Below are 19,130 nucleotides of genomic sequence, written 5' to 3'. Positions count from 1 at the left end.
AGAGGGCGTCCGTCTCCGGCACCCATAGGAGGTGCGGAGACGGTGCCTAACATAGAGCAGTTTAAACATGCTTGGGATAGACATAAGAATATCCTTATAAAGAATAAGGGATCAAATAAGGTTTAAGGTTACCATAGGTTAATAAAACAATGGGAAAACTAGATGGGCCAATCGGTTCTTATCTGCCGTCAAATTCTATGTATTATATTGCACAAGTGTAATCTTTCTATTTACACTTGCTATGGTAAAAAACAACAATTTTCAATTTCTGAATAGTTTATTGTTGTGGCAATTGAATGACACTCACCTACGATACAGAAAGCTGTCCAAAGCAATGAGGGTCCCACTGCTGCAGAGAATGCATGATGGCCCAGAGCATGTATAGAACTGGAGGCCCAGTTCCACTGCTATTGCAAAACAATAAAATCTTTTATAGAAAAAATAAAATGTGTGTGTATATATATATATATATATATATATATATATGTTACATTATAGCACCGTTCTCCCCTTCTCCGCCATATCACCCTCCCCCCAGAGGAGTAATAGCCATGTTCATTCCAGAGATCAGTACTGAACAAAAATAATTTATTTAATCAATAAATTGATTTCTTTAATTGATTTCGTCTGTTAACGCCATCCTGCATCAGGCATATCTTACTTGCACCGCCGCAATGCTTGATGAATAAACTCCTTGCAAAAGCAAGGCAAAGGCTTCGCTGACAGAAGCCAGTGATGGAGCCCAGGTTACAGATAAGTTAAAACCTTCAGTGAAATACCGTATGTTTAAAATGTCAAATTAAATAGATTTCATTTATTTACATTAATGGCTCTTATAATGTTATAAATAAATATTGTTTGTATTCCAAATAGTACCATTTTAAAAGATACAGCCAAAGCAGGTGGAATTAGACATTAAATGAGTGGGTTAATTAAAGTTCCCCCCAAAACTGAAATAGGCAGATTAGATGTAAATATTATGTGTGATTTATTAAAATAAGTAAAAAAGAACAAAAGTGCAGTACACCACATCCACCATCTAGAAAATGAGTTTTTTTTGTTCTAATGAAAGTGGATATATTAATTATGGTGGCTATGATTTACTGCAGCTGTGCATGTTTGTTAGTAAATGAAACCCCATTATCTATATCACCATGTAAGCTCCAATGGGGCAGGGAGGGACTGATGTGAGTGAGTTCTCTGTACAGCGCTGTGGAATATAAATAGCTGCTGCTGCTGACGATGATGATGATTCGGCAAACAACACAAGAAGAATCTCTGGCATCTTTTTTTTTGAACAAACATATTATTGCAGTGAAGCTGTGATAGCAATCTGCAAGTAAAACATCATCAATGTCCATCGCATCAACATTCTATCACTAGATGGCGCTATAATACCACTATGTGTGCACAGAATATGCTCAAGATCAGCTTAGCAGCGGAATATGTGGTTTACTATCAAATATGTTCAAAGAAACACCCTGGATATAAAGTAAGTGTATGTTTTTATTTTCCTTAACAAGTATTAGATTATACTAAGGTATAAGTAGATACAGTTCTTGTTATTAATCAATAAGTCTGCAACCTTATATAGAGTATAGGAGATAGAAGTAAGAAACACAAAGGGGCCCCTCATATGATTGCACTCACGTATGCCTCTATATACATGTGCTTTCGAGTGAGCATATGTTGAATTCGCCTATAGATTACACCCGCGATTCCCAAAGTGTGCGCTGCGGCTCCCAGAGGTGCCGCGGTGCTGTCACTGGGGTGCCGTGGCCAGGAAGAGAAAAAACAAACAAAAACACAAACACTTACTAATCCAGCGGCGCCTGGGACCCAGCATCCTCCTCCTTCGCTGCTCACTGAATGTCGGGTGTGACGTCATCACGCCCGACATTCAGTGACAAGCAGCAGGAGAGAGGATGCTGGGTCCCGGGCACCGCCAAATTGGTAAGAAAACAGAAGAAAAGACAGAAGAAATATAAGAAAGAAGGTCACGTATGGTAAGTAAAGAAATGGAGTGGAATGGTGTTAGGAAACAGCAATGGGGGGGCAAAAGAATGAAGGAATTGGCAGAGCGAGGATGCAGAGGGGGCAGAGTGAGGATGCAGAGGGGGCAGAGCGAGTGGATGCAGAGGGGGCAGAGCGAGTGGATGCAGAGGGGGCAGAGCGAGTGGATGCAGAGGGGGCAGAGCGAGTGGATGCAGAGGGGGCAGAATGAGTGGATGCAGGGGCACAGAGTGAGTGGATGAAGGGGGCACAGAGTGTGTGGAGATGAAGGAGGGCACAGAATGTGTGGATGAAGGGGGCACAGTGTGAGTTAGCTGTAAATTATTCTTTGACAGAAATATAATTAAAAAAATTATATAAAAATATTATTTTCCCTTGGATTTATGTGTATTATTTTTGCATACAACTAAATAAGTATTTCTGTCCTGACCTAAATACTTATTATGTTTTTTTGACTACTTATAAAACGGGACTGCTCGGTAATTATTTTGGAGGGGTGCCTTGAAAAAATTATGGAGACTCTAAGGGTGCCGTGAACTGAAAATTTTTGGGAACCACTGGATTAGACACTCCAAAATGCCTTTCTTCTAATCTACAGAATTCACTAACCAACACTCCCAAATGCATGGATATATTAGTAAAATAAAAATAAAGGAATATAGTGTAAAACCATTTAATATGACAAAATAATTAAAAACTATTCACTCAAATATAACATGCTAATATTTAAAAGCAGAAAAATCGCGGATACCCCTACCAGAGTTGTAAGGTTTTGAGGGCAGAGAACATGAACAGAAATCTTGCAGATGATCTTGTTTCTTCTCCTCCTCGTATTAGTATAATTGGTTGTTGACCTGGCAGGACTCTGTTTTCCCCAGTTCTCTACCCATCGCATTTCAAGCCTATGTTGGGGTCTTTTTATGGCATGCATACGTGTAGTTATCACTATCATCCAGCACTTACACCTGCCATGTTGCTGGTGCAAGTGATATGGCTAAAAAACAAATACCTAAGAGATGCCCTGAACTTAATGTACTCTCTTGCTGTACATTGCCTTTGTTAGTCCGCCTCTTCCCACCCCTGCTCCGCCCTTCAATTCACAAATTCACAGGTAGTCGAAAGTGTCATTAGCATGTGGACATGGTTGCGTTCACTGCCATAAGTCCATGATGTTGCACATGCGCAGGGCAATTTCACACAAGATACAGCACGCAAATGGACTTGCGTTAGAAGATGAATCAAGCTCAAAGCGTTTATATCACAGTATGACAGTGATACACTACTGTGAGAGATATCCATTTAATCAGTTTCTGAAAAATGATACATTTTGTATAATTAATGTCTGAGCAACAATCTGCAGGGCTCTGCAGAGCATTACCATGTAACCGATACTTGACTTCTTGTTCTTCTGCTTTGTTTCACATGTTCTCAAGAAGTCTGCACATCTAGCAGTTTCCTGTGAAAACCCCACACCATTGAAACCGCAGCTATTTCTGCCACTGGCTTGCGCGACTGAAACAAGAACATCTGCTGATCCTAAATGTCAAACTGCTGTTTTGTTGTGTAACCATACATCTTTTTATGCCATCTTCTGTGTATAAATAAAGCTACTCTGACTGGGGGCTGGTCAGAACCAGATGGAGTTTCAGCCTTACAACTGAACTTTGTCTGTCTCTCTATCGATCGATACCCACTTAAGACAGGTGCCAGGGCTCGAGAGAAAGGACCCAATAGAGGCTATCTCTGACAGTTTCAGTGGGGGCTCGTTTGCCGGGATCCCCAATACATCAGACCTCTCGACGCCTTTGGGACCTCTTCTTTGTACACAGACAGACATCAACAAAATCCAGCTGGTGAGTAAAAAGCTTTATTTTTACTCTTTTACAGTGCTGTCTCTGTATAAGGAGGTAGTGTCTTAGTTCGAGGGTACCTCAGTCTGATTGACGGGGATCTCTGAGCTCTGGCAACAGATACTATTAAGGGTATCAAGGTAGATTAAAAGGTTGAATTTTTGTTTAAACAAAATTACTGCATTACATCTATATGATAAATGTCTAATGTGACCACATCTGAAATAGGAGAAGTGAGTGAAATCACTTTAGAAATTGTTACAGTATTGTTTATAATTGTCTTTTTCTGTTGGATTTTATTGAAAGTTGTGAGAAATATTAAAAAAGGCAGAAGTCCTACAAATTTGTTATAAAAATCCTCATTCAAATAAAGGGACCATAAGGTAATTCCTAATGGGAAATAAAGGGTCCATAAAGGGACCATAAGGTAATTCCTAATGGGAAATAAAGGGTCCATAAAGGGACAACAAAGACCCGAAATATATGACGGTCTGAGTCCAATACAGTACGTGTCTAAACGTGGAGGTAAAGACCTCACTAAGGGAATGAGGAAATTATTTAAAGTAGTAGGACTGTCTGAAGAGGGCACATTAAAAGTTGCATTCTGGAAACAGTTTGTGAAAGACAATGAGAAAGTTTTAAAGGAAAAAGGATATTTTAAAAGGTGTCAGATGTGGTGCAAATTGGCAGAACAGTTAGAAGATGATGATATCCCCAGTAATATGTTACAACTGACAAATTTAAGTGATACAGAAGAAAAAACACCAGTGGTGGGGGTCCCTGGTGTTCCAAATAATAATAATAATCCATTTCTACCCCCATATCCACCCTCCCCATCAGGACCCATCATGTACCCTGATTTAAGACCCCTCTCTAATAACCAATCAGGCTTGAATTTAAGACAAAGACCCACGAAACAGCCCGATTTCTATGGACAATGGGCGTTTCCTCTGGTCACCGGACCACCGCCATATAATCCTAATACTAAACCTTTCAACAATAAAGTCAAAAGTGATCTCCCTTACGGAACCACTTGTAAAAAATGTTTTAGATGTGTCCCCCCATATTCAGAAGTCTGTCCATTCTGTGGCCGTCCCCAGGAATCCACTGATGAGAAGTGTGATCCCCCACAGTTAACCACGGATATGTTCCCCTTGGGAACTTCCACCACATTAGATAATGCAGACCCCCCTGTAGTAATACGCAGAACTGTCCAACATAGACCATGGACCCCGAGTGAGTCAAGGGATATCTGTGATAAAAGTCCCGATCCCAGAAAACATCCCACCCAGTGTCTTGCCTACTTTAGAAGAATGAATAGAATTTACACTTGTACATGGTCAGACTTGGAAGAATTAGCCAATATTATAATCGGCCCGAGTGGAACTGCAGTCCTTAAAAACTCAGATAATGTAGAATGTCCCGTAGATAATATCTGAATCTGCAACTACCTTTTTAGCCAAAATGAATGTATGGGCAGCTGCAGAACAACGTAAAGTCCCGGTAGGCACTCCCTTAAAGCAAGATAACGGGGAAGACTGCCGTAAGTGGTATGATCGGTGCCTAATCAATCACACGGACGGAGGATTCGGCACTGCTGAACTCCGTGAAGTACAATTACTAAAAATACCTTTCTCATGGGTCTTAAACAAGAAATGAGAGAATCTCTATTCAGAAACAGACCAGAGGCAGGTAGTATGGACATGGAAGTCCTACTTGATATATTACGGGTAATGGAAGATAGGGAAGAGCAAAAAAAGAAAAAAAACCCTCTTTATATTATCCAAACTACCAGTGATAAAAGAGGGGCAAGAGACCCTAGTGGCACAACCCTCGGAGCATGTTTCTTTTGCAAACAGACAGGACACATGAAAAGAGATTGTCCCAAATCCCCATGTATTACTCAATGACATTCCAGCATCATCTACCAGGTTTTCTGTAATTGATTTAGCAAATGCATTTTTCTCTGTACCACTACACCCAGATAGTCAGAAATGCACTGCGTTTACAGTAGATGATGCACAATATTGTTGGACTAGATTGCCCCAGGGAGCGGCCATTTCCCCATCGGCCTTCTCTGAAGCCCTGCATACAGTCCTAACTGCATGGGCACCAGAACATGAAAATACACGTCTAATACAGTATGTAGATGATTTACTGCTCTGTGCAGACACTGAAACAATTTGCTTAAAGGAAACAAAAAGTTTGCTAAAATTTCTAGCACAAGAAAAATGTAAAGTCTCAAAAGAAAAATTGCAGTGTGCTTTACCTCAAGTACAATTTTTGGGTCACTGCATATCAGCAGGCGCTAAACACCTGTTGAGTTCTAGAGTAACTGCCATACAAAAGTTCCCGCCTCCAACCACAGTGAGACAGCTACGTGCCTTTTTAGGACTTGCTGGCTACTGCTGGGAGTAGTTAATGAATGCTTCAGAACTCTTAGACCCTCTTTACACTGTAACTAAGGGTAACGCCACAGGCCCAATCACTCTAACAAGTGAACAACTAACAGCCTTTGAAATAATAAAGGAATTGATTGCAAGTGCCCCGGCTCTTGGCCTCCCTAACTATGAACTACCGTTCAATATGTTTTGCCACGAACAAAATGGCCATGCACACGGGGTACTGACACAAGAACATGGGGGTAAACAGAGACCACTAGCATACTACTCTCAAAAGCTAGACCCTGTTATAACAGCAGCTCCCACGTGTATAAAAGCAGTAGCTGCGGCTGCGTTACTGCTACAAAAAGTTGCAGACATAGTGTTGGACCACCCACTCACCATTCAGGTTCCACACTCAGTAATGGAAATACTTAATCAAGCCAGAACAAAACACATTTCTGCAGCCAGACTAACCAAATATGAAGTGGCACTTCTCACACCCTCGAATGTCACACTAAAAAGATGTACAGTTTTAAATCCAGCAACATTGCTCCCAAGTTGCATGGATATAAAAGAGGGGAGTAGCAGTAAGAAAGACGGTGACATCCGCCCGGGCACTAATGACAGTGGCATCTGCCTAAGCACTGATGTAAGCGTAAACAGCACACACAGTGACAGCGCAGAGAGTGCACAATCTGTGACAGGGCAGGAAATGCAACTCAAAAATTTTCACAGTTTTAATGATCATGACTGCTTAGCCCTAATGGACTTGGAAACCACACCTCCAGGCAATGTAAAAATAACTACTGTCAGAAGTAGTATGCAGATATGGTGTCCCAGAAGTGATAGAATCAGACAGGGGCACCACCTTTACGGGTGAAGTAATGACAACTATCATGTCAGATTTGGGGATCAGTCAGGCATTCCATACCCCCTACCATCCACAGAGTAGTGGCAAGGTGGAAAGGTTAAATGGCACTCTGAAACTTAAGATACAAAAATCCATGAAAAGCACAGGAATGCCCTGGTTACAGTGCCTCCCCCTTGCCCTATACTCAGTCAGGACGACACCAAACAAAAAACACAGGCTAAGCCCCTATGAGATATTATTTGGGGGGCCGCCAAAAACAGGGTGTTATTTTCCTCAATCTATGGTAAAACACCAAGGTGAACTGACTAATTATGTGAAAGAATTGCAGAAGTCCCTCACTAATACACATTCTCGAGTTTTCTCTTCTATCCCAGATCCAGAGGATTGTGTTGGAACACATGTCTTAGTACCAGGAGACTACGTTGTTGTGAAGAGACACGTCAGGAGGGCTCTGGAACCACGATTTGAAGGACCATACCAAGTCCTGCTGACCACACCCACTTCAGTGAAACTAGAGGGGAAAGATCCTTGGATCCACGCCAGCCACTGTAAAAAGGCCACGGTGGCTCAGGATCAATCATGAAGGGTGTGTTCATTCTGTGTTTTGCAATAACTATAAATGTATGTTTCAATATGGATAGCCAAGATATGCATTTCAATATTGATACTATATGTTGCTTTTAAACTAAGCTTATGTTTTTTCCAATGCTGTTTGAAAAGATGCAAAAAAGACATCAAGATAAAAAGGTCACTTAAGAAACATCTAAAGTCCGATCCAGAAACCCAGGTCCAACTCGCTCTCACTAGACTCTGAATAAGTTACATACTTAAAAGGTTCTCCCTTATGTTTTATTATTTTCAAGAACCCAGGTGTACATAAACTATAGACCTGGCTGAATGTACATTTACCATCCTCTAAGGGCCTGCTAGGGGTTCCATTGAATTGAATGAAGTAGGTCAGGTGCAGGAATACTTTGTGCACACCAAAAGGATAGGCAGGATAATTATAAAAATGATAAAAAGAGGGGTTTATGTGAGAGATATCCATTTAATCAGTTTCTGAAAAATGATACATTTTGTATAATTAATGTCTGAGCAACAATCTGCAGGGCTCTGCAGAGCATTACCATGTAACCGATACTTGACTTCTTGTTCTTCTGCTTTGTTTCACATGTTCTCAAGAAGTCTGCACATCTAGCAGTTTCCTGTGAAAACCCCACACCATTGAAACCGCAGCTATTTCTGCCACTGGCTTGCGCGACTGAAACAAGAACATCTGCTGATCCTAAATGTCAAACTGCTGTTTTGTTGTGTAACCATACATCTTTTTATGCCATCTTCTGTGTATAAATAAAGCTACTCTGACTGGGGGCTGGTCAGAACCAGATGGAGTTTCAGCCTTACAACTGAACTTTGTCTGTCTCTCTATCGATCGATACCCACTTAAGACAGGTGCCAGGGCTCGAGAGAAAGGACCCAATAGAGGCTATCTCTGACACTACATACCTTACATACAGGGCCAGCGCCACCATTAGGTAGCTCTAGGCAACTGTCTTGGGTGCCAGACTCTGGGGGGACCGCACTGAGGCTGGTTACCCACACTAACAATGTCTCTGAATGAGTCAGACGGCCAGGTCAGTGCAAACGCCCACCTGCTATTTCCCTATGCCGCTGTTCTTAGTTGTTAAGAAAGGCAAACAATCTGCGCCTGGCTTCTGGCAGCATCGTGACGTCCAAACACTGTCACTGGAGAGGAACTGAGAGGGTCCAGAAAGGAAAGAAGAAAGCAGAAGGTAGAAGCAAGAAGTGGAGATGTGAACAAGATGACAAAAGAAGAATAGATAAAGTAATATTAATACAGAGAAAATGGAGATGAAGGCGGCAGGAGAAAGTGGGGGGGGGGGCTACAGAAAACATAGAGAGAGGGGCTGGAGGAATTGGGGGGCTACAGAAAACATAGAGAGAGGAGCTGGAGGAATTGGGGGGGGGGGGGGGGCTACAGAAAACATAGAGAGAGGGGCTGGAGAAAATAGGGACGCTACAAAAAATATTGAGAGAGGGGTCTGGAGAAAAGGCGGGGGGCTGGAGATAATAGGGTGAGAGAGAGAGCTACAGAAAATGGGGGAGGGGGGGCTACAGAAAGTAGGGGAGAGAGATGGTTGGAGAAAATGGGGGCAGGTGGCTGGAGAAAATGAGGGGAAATGAGGGTTACATTCAGAAATCCCACGAGTTACATACTATTAATGTAAAGGAACTTCAGGTTTGAGCAACCATTTCTTTTATTAGTATTTGCCTTCTGTTTGGCTCTTCCCTGTTGCTATCTATTAGTATAATACATTTTACATCTGCAGAATACATTAACACATAAACAAAGGTAATCTAACTTACATACATACAACATTAAGCTGTTTATTTAGTAAAATCTTGTGAGCAAGAGGGCATGTGAGAAAAAAGCTGTTTGGCAGGGAGGCATGTGAGAAAAGCTGGTGGGCAGGGGGGCCATTTGAGAGAAAAGCTGGTGGGCAGGGGGACATGTGTGAAAAAAGGTGGCTAGGGCACTGGGGCAGGGGTGCATATGAAAAAAAAGCTAGTGGGCAGGGATGCATGGGAGAAAAGCTGGTGGAATGGAGGTGGCATGTGTGACAAAAGCGGATGGGTATGGGTGGTATGTGTAAGAATAATTGGGGGGCAGGGGACATGTGTGAGAGAAGTTGGTGGACAGCGGGGGACATGTCACTATGTAACAGATGAGTGATTATTTTTTTGCTTTGTTCTGAAATCATTTGGATTCCACCATCTAGCAATCCTGTGTTTGCTCCTTGTCAGCCAGCCAGGAGGAGATAATAGTTCATATTTTTATTTTACAAATTTCAAGTGTGCAAGGGGCTGAGAAGAGAGAAATGGGGGGAGTAGTGGCGGGAGGCTGAAGTTTTGCCTAGGGTGCTGAGAAACCTTGCACTGGCCCTGCTTATACACATACATACATTCATGATGATGTTTCCTATTGTCCTATGTTTCTAACATGGGTGATTTAACCTAGTAAACCAGGGAATTTTAGTCTATTGAAATTAGAGATGGGCGGGTCCGGTTCTCCGAGAACCGAACCCACCCGAACTTTGGGTATCCGAGTACCGAGCTGAGCAGCTCGGTACTCTCCCGCCAATTCCGAATCCAAATCGAGGCCGAACGTCATTGTGACGTCGTCGGATCTCGGGACTCGGTTCTCGCGATACTTCAACTTTATAAATACACGCCTCCACAGCAATCCATCGCCATTTGACAGAGGGAGAGAGCAGGGTGTAGTCATAGGCTAATTAGAGCAGGGACAGAGAAAGAATACAATATTGTTCTTGCAATTGCTCTAACCAAAATCGCTAGTGCAGAGAGGAGGATAGAGGTTTATTATTTTTTCTTCATATTTGGCACTCCCCAGCGCTTTTGGGTTGTCCCCCATAATTGTGCATTAATATTTCTGGCTGTCAAAAGTCATATCTGTCAGCAGTATCTACTCAATAAATGTTAGCACTCCTCAGTGTTTTTGGGGTGTCCTCTCTAATTGTGCATTAATATTTCTGGCTGTCAAAAGTCATATCTGTCAGCAGTATCTACTCAATAAATTTTAGCACTCCTCTGTGTTTTTGGGGTGTCCTCCCTAATTGTGCATTAATATTTCTGGCTGTCAAAAGTCATATCTGTCAGCAGTATCTACTCAATAAATTTTAGCACTCCTCAGTGTTTTTGGGGTGTCCTCCCTAATTGTGCATTAATATTTCTGGCTGTCAAAAGTCATATCTGTCAGCAGTATCTACTCAATAAATGTTAGCACTCCTCAGTGTTTTTGGGGTGTCCTCTCTAATTGTGCATTAATATTTCTGGCTGTCAAAAGTCATATCTGTCAGCAGTATCTACTCAATAAATTTTAGCACTCCTCTGTGTTTTTGGGGTGTCCTCCCTAATTGTGCATTAATATTTCTGGCTGTCAAAAGTCATATCTGTCAGCAGTATCTACTCAATAATTTTAAGCACTCCTCAGTGTTTTTGGGGTGTCCTCTCTAATTGTGCATTAATATTTCTGGCTGTCAAAAGTCATATCTGTCAGCAGTATCTACTCAATAAATTTTAGCACTCCTCAGTGTTTTTGGGGTGTCCTCCCTAATTGTGCATTAATATTTCTGGCTGTCAAAAGTCATATCTGTCAGCAGTATCTACTCAATAAATGTTAGCACTCCTCAGTGTTTTTGGGGTGTCCTCTCTAATTGTGCATTAATATTTCTGGCTGTCAAAAGTCATATCTGTCAGCAGTATCTACTCAATAAATTTTAGCACTCCTCAGTGTTTTTGGGGTGTCCTCCCTAATTGTGCATTAATATTTCTGGCTGTCAAAAGTCATATCTGTCAGCAGTATCTACGCAATGGATTCAAAGCAGTCCACATATGATCTAAATGAGCAACCAGGTTCTGTCACCAGTCCTGATGTTAGTGTTCCCAGTACGTCATCTGGCCAAGGCGATGTCAAACAACAGAGTGTTTTCAAATTAGTGCAAAAAACAAAAACCAAAAAAAAATTTACTGTATTGAAGCGAAAACGAAGTGTAACTGAGCAAAAGTTAAGTGACGATAAAAAAAAAATTGCAAGCATGCCATTCTACACACGCAGTGGCAAAGAGAGAATGAGGCCTTCACCTTTGGCTATTAGTGGCAGATCCCAAAAAGTTACCCAGCCTACAATTGGTGCACAACTACTGTTACGCGTCAAAGCTGAGCTGCAAGATACCAGTGAGGCATTACAGGAGAATATTTGCTCTGATTCACAAATGACAACAATCCCTGTGGAGAGTCCATCCAACAGTGGGATGTCTAATCGTGAGCATTCTGCTGATGTGTGCCTTAATAGCCCGAGTGTAGCCGGTGATACCCAAATTGAGGATGCCACTTTGGAATTAGAAGAGGATGAGGGGGAGATTTGTGTAGGCGACGAGGGCGCTAATGAGGATGTTGATGAGGATGAGGTTGTTTGTGTAAGTCCTGCACCAGTGGCAGCAGTTCTGGCACGTGACAAGAAAAAGGCCATTGTCATGCCTGGGCATAAAACAAAAAAATCCACTTCTTATGTGTGGAATTATTTCTACCCAAATCCAGACAACAATTGTATAGCCATTTGTAGTGTATGTGAAGCCACAGTCAGTCGAGGGAGGGACCTTAACCATCTTGGAACCTCGTCTATGTTACGCCATTTAACGAGAGTTCATGGCAAAGTGTTGGGAAAAGCTGAAAGTTCTTCCCAAAAGAATACAAGCACTCCCTCATCAGCTAAGACCCTCCGCTCACCGACATACCGACGGCCACAAAATACACCCACCACACCATCCTCATCAATATCCTCAGTAGCGCTCAGAGTTAGCCCGGCATCCCACTTAAGGCTGGATGACTCCGGCACTATTATTGATTCCTCTGAAGAAAGCGTTAGTCCTGCTGCTGCTGTTGCTGCTGCTGGGGGTGAATCGTCATCCCAGAGGCAGGTGAATAAAATGAGCAGTCCTACATTTCAGCAATTAACTGTGAAACAATCCTTTGCGAGGGGAAGCAAATATGACAGCAGTCACCCAGTCGCCAAGCGAATCACAGACGCCATGGCTGCAATGTTAGTGTTAGATCTGCGTCCAATCTCCACCATAAACGCAGCTGGTTTTTCACAGTTAATTGAGGTTTTGTGTCCGCGTTACAGAATTCCATCGCGACACCATTTCTCCCGTAAAGCTATTCCACAACTATACCAAAAAGTGTGTAAAAATGTAGAGATTGCGCTGAAAAATGCCATTCTGCCCACTGTTCACTTAACCACAGATATGTGGACAAGTGGAAGTGGCCAAACCAAAGACTATATGACTGTGACAGCCCACTGGGTTGGTCATTCACCTTCACCAGCAGGAACAGCAGCAGCATGTACACCACTACGTAACATTTGTCACAGGCAGGCCACTCTTTGTATCACCGGCTTCACTAACAGGCATACGGCTGACAATTTGTTACGCAAACTGAGAGATGTGATTGATGCATGGCTTATACCACTCGGACTCTCCCCAGGGTATGTCATTTCAGATAACGCCAACAATATAGTGCGAGCATTACAGCTGGGTGATTTCCAACATATTCCCTGTTTTGCTCACACCATCAACTTGGTGGTGCAGAGCTTCCTACGAAACAACCGTGAGGTGCAGGAGATGCTTTCGGTGGCCCGTAAAATTTCAGGCCATTTCAGGCATTCAGCCACAGCATGTAGGAGATTACAGCAGCTCCAAGAGCAGTTTAACTTGCCCTGCCACCAACTTAAGCAAGAGGTGGTAACTCGGTGGAATTCCACCCTGTACATGCTTCAGAGGATGGAGGAACAGCGCAAAGCCATCCAAGCATATTGCACAAGTCATGACATTGGGAAAGGAGGGGGGATGTATTTCACTCTTGCACAGTGGGGAATCCTTTCAGTGCTGTGCAAGGTGCTGAAACCATTTGAAGTTGTGACATGTGAGGTCAGTGCAGACTCTGCTAGTTTGAGCCAAGTCATTCCTTTAATTAGACTATTGGAAAAGCAGCTTGAGAAAATGAAGGAGGAGCTGAAAGCAAGCAATTCAGCAAAGTATGTTGGCCTTGTCGATCAAGTACTTAATTCGCTTCACAATGATCCTCGAGTTATTAAGATCTTGAACTCGGATCAGTACGTTTTGGCCACTGTGCTTGATCCAAGGTTTAAAACCTACATTGAGTCTTTACTTGTAAATGAGCGAGATGTGAACTTTTGCAAGGAGCTATTGCTCAGCAAGTTGGCCGCTGAACTGGGCCTCGGCTTGACGACGTGTCCTCCTTCACTTTCTCAAGCTGTTGCTCGTAAAAAATTAAATTTCCAAAAAAGAAGCAGGGAAGACACAGGGGGCAGACGAGAACAATTTAACATCTGGGCTGGTTTGAAGGATTTTTCAAAAAAAAGTGTCACTTTGCCCATAAGTCCATCCAATATGAGTATAAACATGCAAAGGATGGTGGAGGATTACTTTCAAGAGGTAGTTGATATGGAAATGTCAGACAGTCCCTTTCCTTACTGGGAAGAAAAGCAAGCTATTTGGAAACCCATGTACAAACTTGCTTTGCAATACCTAAGCTGCCCACCCTCCAGTGTGTACTCTGAACGAGTGTTCAGCACAGCAGGGAACTTAGTCAGTGATCGCCGTAGAAGGTTACTTCCCAAAAATGTGGAGAAAATGATGTTTATAAAAATGAACTACATCTTCCACGAGGAAGGCCTTCACCATCCAAGACATGCAAGCACTGACTGTTCTCTAATGGCGGATTCAAGCGGCGATGAATTGATAGTCTGTGATGATGACGATAACACTGATGAGGGTGAGGATGAAGCTGAAGATGATGCCGATAACATCTTTTTAAAACTTTCTATGTAAGTGTAGGGTGCAATCTACCCCCAAAGAGGAAAGGGACTTGTGGCATTTCCATATCACATACCATCTTGAAAGGCTGCTGTTAGGGCAATTTATCCTTAAGGGTAGGGTGTCATAGACAGAGTGACCCTAAACTGGCTTTGTCCATTTTTCATAATATTGTACAGTCTATAATGGCTGAATTTTTTAGTATTTTATACAAGTGGAGGGGGGCCTAGAGAGACAGAAACCAAACTGGCTTTCTCCATGTCAATTAATATTGTACAGTCTATAATGGCTGAATTTTTGGGTATTTTATACAAGTGGAGGGGGGCCTAGAGAGACAGAAACCAAACTGGCTTTCTCCATGTCAATTAATATTGTACAGTCTATAATGGCTGAATTTTTGGGTATTTTATACAAGTGTAGGGGGGCCTTGAGAGACAGAAACCAAACTGGCTTTCTCCATGTCAATTAATATTGTACAGTCTATAATGGCTGAATTTTTTGGTATTTTATACAAGTGGAGGGGGGCCTTGAGAGACAGAAACCAAACTGGCTTTTTCCATTTCTTTACATATTTAACTATAAGTGTAGGGTGTAATATACATTCAAAGACGATGGCTGCATTGCCAATATGCATAGATGGAGAGGAAGACAATCTGTTTTGTGTGTAGAATAGGCCTACCAACGAAGAATTAAACTGTTTTTTGGGATGATTTATTACCTCAACAATTAGATTACTTGTCTCTAAAACAGTTGGAGCACTAAATTGGGTTAATTTAGGCCCAAAAACATGGATTTTCCCAAAAAATAGCAAAACAAAACCAAACAAAACCAAAACCAAAACCAAAACACGCAATGGAGGTTTTGCAAAACCAAAACCAAAACCAAAACACGACGGTAATCCAGATCCAAAACCGAATCCAAAACCAAAACACGGGGGTCAGTGACCATCTCTAATTGAAATATGTCTTTGCATATATTTTAGCTTATGTAAATGCTTATTTACAGGACCATTGAAGTGACTGTAACCGAGTGAAAGAATCTGCATTCCATGAGTTTCCTGGCCACTCGGTCAGGTAACAGCCTGATTAGCAGAATACTTCCTTCTAGCTGTGTCTCGCTGCTTGGAGGATATTCAATGAGGATCCAAATCTTAAGGAACATAAAGGCCAATACATGCCGTACTTTGCGTAAAATCGCTCTGAACATGCCCAGAACAATACATGAGTGAATGCGGAAACATCCAATTAATCTTCGAGCACAAAGGACCCTTACTACAGCCTACAATTTCAGCAGCGGAACGGGGAGAGGACTGGGGTTATGCACATAGTCAATGTACAGCAAGGGCGTGCCCAGCTCGAGCGCACGCAGCAATGTCTGATTCAAGCTTTGAGAATCTCAAAGATACGTGTTTTTCTTGTCGAATCACTTGGACGTGTCCTGCAGTGTATTGTGTCTGTTAGAGAAGAGCAAACCTAAACACGTATTCAACAACAGAGGTATCTTTAGATCTGTTCCTTGTCGAATACAGATGTGTATATGCAATTGATTGCATTTGTGTGCGCTAATGATTCAGACCCTGAATGTGATGCTGTTAAACTGTAAGTTAGAGAAACATGAAATATTATTGGATCATCACACCACCTGTTTCTATGTGGTTGCTCCTCATTTCTTCCCAGGTGAAGGTAAACTTTGTCTCCTTGATTTATATTGTTTCTGTTCTTACATGGAATCCTCTGTGTTCCTGTAATATTTTATTTGCTATTAAGCCTTCTATATTAGCTTTATTTTACAGGTAGTATAATCTCCTTTTTTTATTTTCCATGTTTGTCTATCTAGTGGGGCTTTGCCTGATCTGACTAAAATCCCAAGACAGAAGGGAAAATGTACTGAGACCTGTTTCAGAAAGCCAGAAAAATATAATAGCCAGTTATTTTTCAGAATTGCTTTTCAATGAAGCCAAACTGCTCCAGGAAATTACATAGCCCAATCAACTTCCTTTTTCTCTCCCAAACAAAATTATATTTATATAGTGCATGATAATGTTGTCTTATTATTCAATGCCCTAGGAGAAACAGTTACATCATGTCAGACTAACCTTGTGATTTATCATGGATGTGTACAAGGTCATTACAGATTAGCCAAATACAAACAGTAAACTTTATGTCAAATGCCTATTTTCTTAACATTCCCGGAAGATTGCTGTCCATGCTAATTGCTACCACTGCGACAATGTGGTCTCATTAGTATGTTAATATGTCATCTATAAAATGTATGGTGCAGTTGATGCTAGTACTGTTGTTACTAAAAATTAGAGATGGTCACTGACCCCCGTGTTTTGGTTTTGGATTCGGTTTTGGATCTGGATTACCGTTGTGTTTTGGTTTTGGTTTTGGTTTTGCAAAACCGCCATTGCGTGTTTTGGTTTTGGTTTTGGTTTTGTTTGGTTTTGTTTTGCAATTTGTTATAAAAATTACATTTATTGGTGCTAAAATAACATAATTTAGGTATTATTTTGTAGCTACATTATTATTAACCTCAGTAACACTAATTTCCAGTCATTTTTTATTCAATTTTGAACACCTCCTATGTCACAATATGATTTTCATACACTTGAAAAGAAAAATTGCTGCAGTTCTTGCCAGTGATAACAAAAAGGCCATTGTCATGCCTGGGCATAAGACCAAAAATCCACTCTTAAGTGTGGAATTATTTTTACACGAATCCTGGCAAGAGTTGTCTATCCATTTGTAGCATTTTGAAAGCCACACTCAGTAGAGGTAGGGACCTTAACCATCTGGGATCCTCATCCATGTTTCGTCATTTTTCAGCGAGTTATTGGAAAACTGTTGGGAAAATCAGAAACTTCGGTTAAAAAAAAAATAACAACAAGCATTCCAGCATAATCTACCTCCCTTCTCTCATCTACATCCCAGCACCTGCAGTCTTCCCCCCCAACAATTGGCAGTTAAACAATCCTCTGCAAGAGGAAGCAAGAATGAAACCTGTCACCCAGTCGCAAAGCGGATCACAGACGCCCTGGGTACTATGCTAGTGTTAGATCTGCGTCCAATGTTCACTATTAATACAGTTGGTTTAAGACATTTAATTGAGGTGTTATGTCCCTGTTAGCAAATGTCATCACTATACCATTTTACTAGAAAAGCTAATTCTCTCCTGTACCGAAAGTTTACTAAAAATGTCATTATTGGGTGACAAAATGGTATTCTACCCACTGTACACTTAACCACAGATATGTGTACAAGCGTAACTGGGCAAACAAAATATTATATGATTGTGAAAGCCCACTGGGTTGGTCATTCGCCTTCCCCAGCATGGACAGCAGCAGCATGTACCCAGGTACATCACATTTTTGAGAAGTAGGCTACTCTGTGTATCAGCAGCTTCACTAAGAGGCATACAGCTGACAAACTGTTCCAAAAACTAAGGGATGTCATTGAAAGATGGCTAATCCTGCTTGGAGTCTCCTGAGGATATGTCATTTCTGATTACGACCCCAATATTGGTCCAGCATTACAGCGGGGCTGAATTCCATCACATTTCCTGTTTTGCACACACTATCAACTTGGTGTTACAGAACTTTTGAAAAATGACATGCAGGAGATGCTGTTTGTGTCCATAAACATTTAGGGTCAATTTGTGGTTTCTGCAACAGCATGTAGGAGAATACAGCAGCTGCAAGAAGATTAGCATTTGAGGGGAATATACTTTAGTCCAGCGAAGTAGTTACCTGTGAAGAAAGTGCAGACACGGTTAGCTTGAGTCAAGTGATTGCCTTAATAATAGATTTTGAAAAGGTGCTACATAAAATTATAGTGTGCAATAAAACAAAGTAAATGTGCTAACTATATTTTAATTGTAGATGAAATACTTAATTTTCTTTGCAAGGATCCCAGACTTATCAACATCTTGTTGGGACGTCTTCTCCTTCAGTTTCTCTGGCAACTGCTTGTAGTAAAAGAAATTGCTTTCCCAAGACACCCAGTGGTGATGCAGATGAGTCCGCTAAACATTTTGATATTTGCTGTGCTGTAAAAGAATTGCCCAAAAACCGTGACAGCTCTGCCCTAAAATCAACTAGTCATTCCCTTTGGAAGGCCATTATCAGCAATTACATCATACTACACAGACTTCTATGATATTGGGATATTGGGATGAATTAGTATTGTTGGAGGAAGATTATCACTAAACCCTGCCACCTCTCCAGTTTCGCAGTGAGCTATGGTACAATAAAATGTAACTGCAGATTTAGACCAAGACTGTCAGCCCTATTATTTCTATTTCAGCAATTACAATTAGCAATGGAGCAATGGAGCTCTTCTCTTTGGGTGTTACCTATATAACGCAGCACAATTTGCCTGCAAATTCTACAGACAAGCCTGCTTGTCTTCCTCTCCATCAATGACTCTTAGCAATTGAGCACTCGTCTTTGGGTGTATATTACACCCAAACATTATTAGTGAAAATTATGAAAAATAGAGTTTAATCCCTGATAGGCCCTCCACCATCCTTTGCATGTTAATAGTAGGATTGGTTGGAATTATGGTCAAGGTCACAC

General features: G+C 41.6%; 1 protein-coding gene and 1 long non-coding RNA gene across 3 annotated transcripts; both read left to right on the top strand.

The window, feature by feature from the left end:
* Window positions 1–3,777: 3,777 nt before the first annotated feature.
* Window positions 3,778–8,524, top strand: LOC142151643 (uncharacterized). Its single transcript, XR_012691223.1, has 2 exons — window positions 3,778–3,866; window positions 7,493–8,524. It is a non-coding gene; the product is annotated as an uncharacterized LOC142151643 (long non-coding RNA).
* LOC142151641 (uncharacterized) lies at window positions 4,217–8,524 on the top strand. Of its 2 annotated transcripts, none has more exons than XM_075207489.1 (2): window positions 4,217–7,704; window positions 8,304–8,524. In XM_075207489.1, the coding sequence occupies exon 1, from the start codon at window positions 4,301–4,303 to the stop codon at window positions 5,300–5,302; it is 1,002 nt and encodes a 333-aa protein (XP_075063590.1). In that variant the 5' UTR covers window positions 4,217–4,300; the 3' UTR covers window positions 5,303–7,704; window positions 8,304–8,524. The 2 variants fall into 2 exon arrangements, with proteins under 2 accessions (XP_075063590.1, XP_075063589.1); XM_075207488.1 differs by having other exon boundaries at window positions 4,217–7,905; window positions 7,989–8,524.
* Window positions 8,525–19,130: the final 10,606 nt, after the last annotated feature.

This window comes from Mixophyes fleayi, chromosome 4 (genome assembly GCF_038048845.1).
Source record: "Mixophyes fleayi isolate aMixFle1 chromosome 4, aMixFle1.hap1, whole genome shotgun sequence".
NCBI classification, from domain to species: Eukaryota; Metazoa; Chordata; class Amphibia; order Anura; family Limnodynastidae; genus Mixophyes; species Mixophyes fleayi.
The sequence above is the reverse complement of the archived record's forward strand: the minus strand, read 5'-3'. Positions and strand labels throughout refer to the sequence as shown.